The sequence below is a fragment of the Cuculus canorus genome, chromosome 4, assembly GCF_017976375.1.
Source record: "Cuculus canorus isolate bCucCan1 chromosome 4, bCucCan1.pri, whole genome shotgun sequence".
Lineage (NCBI taxonomy): Eukaryota > Metazoa > Chordata > Aves > Cuculiformes > Cuculidae > Cuculus > Cuculus canorus.
In genome coordinates, this window is record NC_071404.1 from 39,687,306 (window position 1) to 39,697,952 (window position 10,647).

The 10,647-nt window shown below is 38.0% G+C and overlaps 1 protein-coding gene across 5 annotated transcripts in view; it reads right to left on the minus strand.

Annotated features, from left to right (window-relative positions):
• Nucleotides 1-1,945: 1,945 nt before the first annotated feature.
• GALNTL6 (polypeptide N-acetylgalactosaminyltransferase like 6) overlaps nucleotides 1,946-10,647 on the minus strand; it is a 472,134-nt gene continuing 463,432 nt past the window's right edge. For 2 of the 5 annotated variants that reach the window (XM_054064636.1, XM_054064634.1), the window contains one exon: nucleotides 1,946-8,740. In XM_054064636.1, the coding sequence (XP_053920611.1) occupies nucleotides 8,573-8,740 (168 nt within the window). In that variant the 3' untranslated portion in view covers nucleotides 1,946-8,572. The remainder of the gene's footprint in view (nucleotides 8,741-10,647) is intronic. The other 3 variants (XR_008449564.1, XR_008449563.1, XR_008449562.1) reach the window with 3 other exon arrangements.

A 10,647-nucleotide genomic window follows, 5' to 3' on the forward strand; every position in this document is an offset into this window, starting at 1 on the left:
TGCCAGAGAATGTTTTGTCCTGAATGTTGTTTAACAGCGAGTGAAGGCTGTAATTCCAGACTCTCAGAAAAGTGAGAGAAATGGATATTTTGCAGGATACCTGCAGGAAAGGGTGTTTATTCACAGAGATGCCTGGAAAACACTCTGACCATCAGAAAGGCTAGCTGATAAAGAGAAGCATATCAGAGGCTTCGGAAAGACCGCAAATTTCTGCTTTGCCACCTAATGCTATGTAAAATGTGTGTGTGTTTATGTGGGCTGGACAGCTGTCAAGTGTTATTGAGATGTGCGATGGACCAGATCGTCTGAAAAGCTAGTCAATTCTAAGCTACTTTGGTGAACAGAGTCTGAAGTGGAAAAATAGAGGTCAGGCAAAACTCAGAAGGAATGTGCCCCTTGCAGCGACAGCAACCGTGGAGAAAGGCTCCCAACCCCAAAGATCAGGTTTATGTAGCCATGGTACAGACTTTTATGGAAAATTGGCAGCAGAGCCCTGATGAAGCATTATTATCCTTCTAGGTGTAGATTACCATGATATGTTTAGATGTAGAGCAGCAGCTGCAATTTGGAGGCTAATATGACAGGAAGAAAGGAAAATGAGCTTCAGGGGGGCTCATTTTTCTTCTATATGAAAACCCTTTTCCTTGGCTGACAATCCTTTCAACAGTGCAGTTGCACAGCCTTCACACTGATACTCTAATTTCCTAGGAAATTTTTAAGTGAAAGGACACGGTACAGCGTCTATCCGTGTGTTCTGGTTACAAATAAATGGCTCTGGAGGTATATGAAAACAAACAGAAAACAAATGAAAGAATTCTCTGCTAATAGGAAAGAAAAGGTGATGTTTTACTGCTATCTCTGCAAATGCAGCTTTGATAATGAGAATCATAGGGATACCTTTTTATATATATTAGCTTTGCTGACATATTGGGGAGTAAACTGGAGCCCTGTAGAGCTGTAAGCAAGAACTGCTGCATGCTGGATAATCACTCTCTTTTGGGAATTTTCTAAATTAAAGCCCCTTTGACTCTCTGCAGCTTGACTAAACATGAACTTGTATCATGTATTAACCAGAAATTACACATCCATTGCAGATTTGAAATAATGCCTTCAGTTAAAGTTGTTATAAGCCCTTTGTGGCTTACACAAATGGACATTTTAAAATAATTCTAGCTAATTCTAACTAATTTTCTTATATCCATATCCATTCTTAGTTCAATAAGAATAATCACAAGTTAAAATCTGCTTGCCAATGTTAAGTTCAGCTGCTTCTAAACATTTGTTAAGAAGCGTATCCACTGAATAAGATGCTTCTGTTCTTAAATATTCCCCTCTCTGAGTAGCACTGAATTTTGAAGATGGGTAAGAAAACAGATCACCAATGCACTTCTCTCCCTCAAAGATGTTTGTCTGTGTGTGCTATGAACTATAACTCTAGCACAGATAAAATCTGTAGAGAAACTGACCTATAGGACATGACTCGCTTCTCTTCAGGTGCCTTTCTCCTCCCCACCCTTCTGCTAGCACAAGCTGCGGCAATGGAAGTACCTGGGCAGAAGGGCTTGTGGTTCTGCCAAGTCAAGAACAAAACATCTTTAGTCACTCTTATCTTGAGGAAGGGACCTGCAAGAGCAGAAAAATCTCTTTGCACAAACCAGAATGGAGGGAAGAAAGAGGACCAGCATTCTGGCAGAATCCTACAGATGGGGAGCCAACAGAAGGGGAGAAACACCAAATAGAAAAAAGAATAAAGAAAACAACTGAAATGGGTAAAAAGAGGTGAATGCTGCAAGGAGTCATGAAGGCAGAGCTACACTTTTCTGTTTTTTTAGAGCTGTATGGGATGTCTGAAGAGAAACACGTGTCATCTTGATCCACAAAGGAAGTAGACAGAGCTACTCTGTACTGATCTAGGTTGACATTTCCTGGAAAATTTACCTAAACACTTTTTCAAAGAAAGCGAAGATGCAGCAAAATACGAATCTGAGGTAAAACAGCAACCGTAATGTTCTGCTTCTACATGCTGTCCTTAAGGTATCCTCAGGAATGTGGAAAACTCATCGCTGGCTTGGTTCCAGCAAAGCTTTACTCTCCTTACTCTAAAATGTAAATCCTTTGCAGGAGGCAGTGAAACTGATTGCTTCTCAGTTCCTGAATATTTGTGATGGAAATAAACACACAAACCCTGGTATGAAGAGCTATCCAAAATTATCAGTGGCTGAACCTTGTAGGTCATGCTTCCTTCATACCCAGAAATAAACCCGATTCCTGTCTCTTTCTTTTTACCACCTATTTCCTCCTTCCTTTCTCAATTAAACTGTCATCTCCTAATCTCACCATTTGGCCTTTCACCTCTGTGCAAGCTCATGACTCCTGATCTTCTTAATCTTGGATCATTCCCATCAATCACTCCTTTAGGAAAATTAAGCTTTTTTTTTTTTTTCCACAGAGAGCTGCTAGGGGCCTACAGAACTTTCAGTCTGATAACATTGCTTTAGTTCTGGCAGCAATTGGGGTTTTTGACCAATTTTTTTGTGTCTAGTGGTGTTTTGCGTCAATCAGATGCTCCAAGCTGATTAACAAAAATTTGTTTGGGCCTGTGATTCCTTCCAGCTTGAGTCATTTGCCTGGGAGAGGTGAAGGATTAACTTAATTAAATCAACTAATACTTTGACAAAGTGTTAAGGACACTGACAAGGCTAATGAGGGCTAAGGTTAACAAGTACCAAGTTTTCCTTTCCTATGTCTTAATGTCTTTTAGATAGTACCACTTACCATACTTCCTCACTGCAGCTTTTCTCACATCTCTTACACTGTTTTTGATAATTATCTCAATGCCCTGTTTGCTGCTTCTCAAAAATGAGCCCTTGTGACTTTTTCTGCATCTTCTGCTGAGTTCAGGCTTTCCTACTAGCCCACTTTACATGGCTCCTTCCAATTCATACATTCACTGGATCTGGGCGTCTACCACAACAGCCACACAAAAGGAGCTTTCTGTTTGTGTGTAATTAACCTGCTTGACGGTGCTGTGGACACACCACCTTTAGGCAATCACAAATTCTAATAAATAAAGGTTCTTGAAGAACCTGACACACTACCAGATCCTGTTAATAAATACAAAAATACTAAGATAATGGGAACTTTATAAATAGCTAAGAATCTTAGGGTGTACCAGTCTGCAAAGATTGAAAACAATTTGTATGAATACAATTTTTTTAGGAACTGTTCCTAGAAAGTGATTTGTCTTTTTTATCTGGCACCATGCTTTCCATCTCCTGTGTCAAATGATGGGAGATCATTTTCAGAAATCCCCCTTCAGGGCAGTACCACTGATATTAATGAGACACTGAAAGAATAGAAAGTCACTGCACACAGCAAATGTATTTTCTGAATGCTGCTGAAGCTTTCAGGAAATGTGATACATTTTTCTCATCATCTCTTGATAAGCTTTCTCACTGTTTGCTTGTTTTTAAACAGTTTTCTTAGATAGTTTTTAGAGGGATTTTTTTTAATGTCTTTGTTTAGATTTTTTTTTTCAGCCCAGTGTGTTCAGAATTATAACAAGGAAATACGAAATTACAGGAGACGTCAAGACAGATTGATGTATTACATAAAAAACCAAAACCCTGTTAGCAAATAACTATACAGATTCCCTAAAATTTGATTTTCATAAGAGTAAAAAACCCACTATACACTAAAGATTTACTGAACCAGGTTCCTTATAATCTAAAATTTTCTAGTGAATGGATACTATTTTAGAACAAGAAGTTTAGAAAAATCTCTTAGTATACTAGGCATAATAGCCAAGTATTCTTTTGTTTGTTCGTTGGTTTGATTTTCTTATCTTTTGGCTTATTCCTCAGAGTTTTTTAAAGGTCTTTCAAAACTTTCAGACAGGGCAAGATCCTCAAAATCTTACATAAAAGCAGAGGATATATGGACCAGAAATGGAAGGAATTTAGTTAAACAAATAAATTCATGAACTTTATACAATTAATACCAGCTATAACCCCCACTAACGATCAGCTTTTTCTTTTCAAGGGTTTTGAAATGGTTTCCCTAACAACTTTGATGGATTAAAAAACATTATCATAGTCTTTTTTTTAATGTACATCTCGTGTTCTCTTGAAAAACACCGGGCTAACAGCATTGAAGATTGATGCTCTTTAAACAGCAAACGGATACATCACTAGCAGCCACGCCTAATGCCTCCCAATACGGCCTTCCTAAAGTGTTCCGTCCTCAATCTGTCTGGGTAGTTTTTCAGTAAGTACTTACATTCCTGCCCCTTTTCTGTATGAGTAAAAATGCAAATAAGTTGTCACTACGATTATTGTTTTTTTTTTAAACCAAGTTGACATCTTATAGAAGTGCAATGCCTCAAATCAATTTGGTTAGGTTATTTATATACATTTCTTCTAAGATCATCTGTGGCATCTGATTTCACTAAGGTCATGGAGGCATTGATGCCTGGTAAACTGCCAGCAGTCAAAGGCTGTTAATTGCTTGTCAAGTTCCTTTTAAGATTAGTCTATCTTTATGACGAGGATGAAGTAGTTCAGCGGCTACAGACCATTTATTTGTAAACTGGTAACACCCAGAAAGTATGCATTATATCATTAAAATATCCATAATGTTGCAGAAACATTATTTCTAAATCAATTTCATTTTTCTGAAATACAACTGCCCAATGAAAAGTGAAGTCTTGTCATGGCTTTGCAACAAGGCTGCTCTCCGACACGTGAAATGCTTTGATTCCCAGCTCCTCTCTCCTTTAAACCTTCTCCCCCAAGGCTTCTGTTTAGTTTAGATTTTGGAATATAGTCAGGGAAACACATATGATTTTAGCATTTTAGTTGCACTTGGTGTTTATTCCAGCTTTTGCAGTTGCTCTCTCCTGTGGTAGTAGTTTGCTGGCCACAAAAAAAAGAGTCAGATATAACTTTAAATGGAAAATGTTTAGGATAAATGCTGATGAGCTGTTAAGATGCAAAGATCTTCTCTTCAGGCACGTTGATTAAAGCCCTCTCAGCCATAAAATAATTAATTGAAAAAACCTGAAGCAAGCCATCAGTTGGGGCGAATTAGTATAGCTCCACTAAAATGATGAGCCCAGGTCAGTTAGTGCTACCTGTGCACTAGATTAAAAATATATTCAGAACTATCTAGTAGTTTAAAAAAACTGCTGTGAAGAAACTTCACAGCCTTTTTGAGAAATGCATATTAAAACTAACTGTTCCCGGTGAAATATGAGAGGACAACATATCTGTCCATCCTATCAAGTTGTTCCGATGTTTGTTGGGTGGAAAAGATATAGTTGTAAGAATACTTGAAGAAATTCTGAATGTTAAATTAGTCATGAAATACTGTTATCAGTGGAAAGCTTTGCAGAACACCTAAGACAGAATTTAATTTGGAGGTAGAGATGATCATTTATTATTAATAATGCGTTCTGTTGAAGGAGTCATGTGCTTAGCAAGCCACAACTATTTTGTGAATCTATCATCTCAAACATTACAGGAGTACAGCTCTGAAGCATGTTGTCGCTAGGACCACCTTACACCCATAGTGGGAGGACTACAGTTGACTGTGGTGACAGCTTTTTTTTTTAAAAAAGAGAAATTTGCTTAAGCTGAAAACAGTGAGATAATGGTCTTCACCATTAGTCTAGTGTGTCCTACAATTTTTTTTCTGTGCAGTTCATGTTATACTTAATATATTTGAAAAATCAATCCATGAAGTTAAAACAAACCTCTATCCTCCATCTACCTCTTTCCACTGGTCACATATACAAATGTGTATATATATACACATACACATATATACCATGTGTTTGTTTCTATGCTGCACTGTGGCAAGTTCTTATTAAAATTTTCTCAAGATATAGACCTTCATTTAACCTTTATATTTCCAGAGTGATCAGTGCTTTCTTACTATTGACCCACAATGAACTCCAATATATTTCTCTTATATTTTGCCTACAAAATCTGAAAACATTATGTAGATCATATTTTTCCCCACTAGAACATCTGAATATTAGTTACGTGGATTCTTTTCTGGAAAGGACTGCTAGCTCTTACAATTAGTGCTCAGCTGTGAGTAAAGGGAAGGTTTTCTTTAGCAATGCAAGATGCTGTGCAGTATTACTCAACGAGGGATCTAAAAGGCATAAAAGTTCTTTGCCTCGGCAGCAGCCTAGTTCCCACAGACATTTCAAAATCAGACCACTGAGATGCAGTCAGACACCGAATGGTATAACCCTACCAATCTGTCCATAACACAAATTGCTTAGCTACTTTAGCAGTTCTCCTTTGCCTCTATTTTGGGCATACAGTGTTGGTTCCAGGACTTTGACAGTTTGGGGCCAGTTACAATCAGCAGCTTGAGGGCTGCATTTACATTTTAGACAGCCGTTTTCCATTTTCTTCGTTTAGGAAATCTTCTTCCCTCATGTTCAAGCTGCAAATAAATTATGCTACAAACACTGCACCTGAGAAGGCTGACAGTCTGCAGTGCCTAGTCTGGTTCTATGTACTGATAGCTAAAAATACCTGAAGTACCCTCATACACCAGCCTTACTTCTTCCATTCCTCAGTGCACCGTATCTTCAAATTAAATTTAAACGATAGCTAAACAAACTCACTTATTTTAAAATCATAAAATGAGAAGTCTAACTCTATAGACATATTACTTTCAGATTATTTGAAAGATCACTAACTTACAGCAGTTGCTGAAAGTATGGATGCATTTCCCTATTTTCCAAGTGCACGCATCCTGAATGCTACAGGATCTCACTCCCCTCCCCAAAAAGTTCCTATGAGCTACAGTTTTGGGTCTTAATCTACAACTACAAGGTGCCCTCATAAAATAGCACATAGTTATTGGTACTGGAATCATCCTCTGGATGCAATCAATGCTCTTTGTGCAATAACACAGTTTAAAGAGCAATAAACAAAACACAGTCGCTCTACTTATTCAAAACAGGGTAGATTGCACATGACTATTTTGGTTAGTCAGCCACCTCTCCAGCAATCAGAATAAGCAACTTAATTACATATGATATTTTTGGAACCTGAAAGCGCTGTTACAGCTACCTCTTAGAGGATGTGATCTATCTGCATTTATGGTGCTTTCATCTGTCAATTCATCTTTGAAGTAAAATCAGGCAACGTACTTACTTGATATAAATTTATACTTGCTCTTACCTTGAAAAATCCCAAACCTATCAGTTATGTTCCATGCATCACTATTAACTATTTTCTGCTGAGAGAAACCATAGTTCCCCCCCCAAAATTTTAGAGGCCTCTCATGCCAACAGCTTGATAGGCTCGAGGGACACCATGGGCCATAATGATCATCAATTCGACAGAAGTCTCTCTTAATTTGAATTGTGCCTGTGCCAAAAACATCAAAATATTGTAACACTGAACTTACTTGCACGTCTTGTTTCCTCCATCATGAGATCTGCAATGCCATTCACTCACAGATTTCAAAAACTATGAAACCACCCAGCTAATTTCATGTCAGTTTTCCTCTCTACCATCCCTCAAGAGCACTGCCAGGTCTCTGCAGGCTCTTTTAAGCTACACCGCAGGGAGTCAACACACTTTTACGTGATGGCAGTGTACCAATGTTATGTATGCAATTATTTCCTACTCTCCTGATTTTTTTCTTTTTTTTTTTCCCCAGCCCATTTTGAATTTAATTTATACTTTGATAAGGATTTCACCTTTACAAAAGATAGCTAGTCTGCAAGCCTTCCATTATGCTGCAGCTGCTGCTATTATATTTGTTGCTGAAAAAAAATCTCACCTTTTGTGACAATGGAATTCGAATCACAATTACTAAGTATACCATGTATAGAAATTTGATTGCTTTGCATGTTTTTTTCTAGAAGGGGGTAAAATGTCAGGGCAAAACCTTACAGTCTATTTCATGCTTCACTATAGTGTAATTCTAGACCCTAAGATTTCTACCATTCCTATTTTGGTAATGAATGGAATGTAAAAGGGAGGTATTTAAAATTAATTGCAGCAGTTCTGAGGGTTAAACCTGCTTAACCCAACCTTTTATTAAGAGGATGTCAACAGAACATATATCTTCTCTAGGGAGTGCTGGGACATCGTTATTCTTCTACCAGCATGTTTAGTTCTAAAACTTGGGATTTCTTCAGGTTGCTGTAGCTGTCATGCACACCATATACCCATCCCAAATTATAGTGTCTGTTCTGAGCTACTCACTACAGCAGGATTAGACCTGAGAAACTCTAGAATTTTGTTTTAGTTTATTAACTTGGAGTACTTTTAAACAGTTTTTAAACAATTTTTTTTTCCCTTGACCAGCAAGGAAATTTTCAGCCTGAAGTTCTCAGCAGCATCCGGTGAGGCTCTTGGCCAAGTTCTTCAGATACTGTACATCCACAAAGACAGCCTCTTGCTGTGGCATTTTCTTAAGCCTCAGAACAGACTTCCTAGATCTAGGAAATTTAATTCCTGATTCCTTCGACCCAGATGCTGGCGAAAATGTAGTCTGCAGTCTGTATGTAATTTGGTCTGTTCATTTTTTTTCCTTTCTAGGAACTGGCCTTGCTGTTAAATTTTTCTAGAACAGTCATATTAATATGTTCAAAAATCCACTGTTGAGTTTCAGATAAAGGATCACATCTGTTCATGAAAATCTTCTTCTCGGCTGGGTTACAATCTATGCAGCTGCTGCTTACCGGATGGAACAAAGTTTTGTCCTACAGGAATGAAAAAAAATAGAATTAAGTAGCAAATGCCAAATCATTGGAAGTGTTCTCATTTTACAAATATGGATTAACACAGCCCTGTCTCAAATGATTTTATGGTCCTTGTGCGTTGATCTTGTACAACCACCACAGCTATTACTAGGAAGCTGTTGAGAATGGAGTGATTTTTTTTCCTTTGGGTTATTATCCTTTACAAAACTGGAATTCAAGAAAGAATGAGGAGACATATTCTGGTCTTTAACTAACAGCCACATAATATAATGAAAAAAACAGAATGTCTTTTCATAATCTTCGCATATCATGTGCTTGCCTGGACCCTATTTAAGATATCTGAACCTGAAGAGGAAATGTTTTCTTGTTTGGATTTGGTTTTGACAGTTTCTACTGTGCTTCTGGGCAGGACAATCTGTAACAACCTATCTGGAAATGGATAATTTTAAACTTGAGGAAGATGTTAAAAATGAATTATTAACTGAAGTTGTGTGATGGACAGACCGACCCAGGACTGATGATCTCAGTTCTCACTCCATGAAATGCAGATTTTCCTTATGGCCTCAATAAGACCAGACACTGAAATATGCTGTTTCTCCGAGTGAGAAGGAATTTCTAACACTGTTTTAGCTCCCTATAAAGATTTTGGCAAGATAAGCATGGATTAGGTTGCTTTAAAAAGGATACATATGATGATTAGTTTTATTATTTTTTATTGCACAAAACTGGAGCAAATTGTAAGTAACCTGACTGTGAATCTTTGGTAAAACAGAAACTACCCAGATGGGCAACTGGTATTTGTGATTTGGATAGCTTCAATCTATTTAGTTCATGTAGGTAAGTGTTTGATAGAGACAAAAGTGGGAAGTTTGAAAGTTTCCAGGGACTTTTACTACATTCATTCTACTACTACTACTACATTCATTCTACATTCTACTACTTCCATTCACTTTATCTGTTAAAATAAATCTCAGATTATCCTTGGTAAACTCATCCATGCCAAACATGGCCTGCCAGTATTTGAATACTACTGCTTGCTCAGTTTGTGAGAGGGGGTAAAAAAAATAGAAGCTACTTGTCAAACTGGAATTGATGAAATGCACAGAAAATCGCTTTGTGTGCTGAGCATCAATCCCCCAGAAACTTCTCTTTAACTAAAACTACACTGCATTAAAAAAAGAAGTATGAAGAGAAACCCAAATATAACACAATAAGTCAACAAGAAACACTAGCTATTTAAAAACACTTTTTAAAAATAAAGGGTCACTGTAAGAATTTAGTTATGATGAAATAGCTTGATTTTGGGGGGAAGTGAAACACTAGTAAGTACAATAGCCTTTTTATATTAACATATGCAAGGGTGCAAAGTCAAAACCATCTTGTGCTTTTGCTGAGGGAGGTAGTATTACATCCGCCTTTCACAACCACTGGGTTTTACCTCCTGTGTCCGCCTTTTCCTGCAAAAAGTGAGTAAACACATGTAAACACCAGACTAATTCTGAGGGATGCTGTAAAAAAAAGACAGGGCTAAATGAAATGGGTAGAGGCCTTTCTGCCATGCTCCTTTTTGCTCTACAAGCAAGCAGGTAGGATACTTTCTCTTGTAAGAGGGAGCTAACTACCATGTGCAAAGGGCTGTTGTGTCCCTTAAACTAGGAGAAGAGCTTGCAAGAACTCCCAAGCACCCTGCGGGATGTGCAGACTCCTGTTCGTACCTTGCCAGCTCCTCCTGTCCTTCTGTGAGAAACTGAGGAAGCAGCACTGCCCGAAATCAGGACATATTGACTGTGCCACGGACACCTCACCTGCTACAGGGCCTCAGAGGAAGGTGGCATCTGGTTTTCCTTTTGCCATAGCTGGGCACAAAGGTCAGCCAAAGCTATTAGGAAGCCAAAGCTGGAATACTA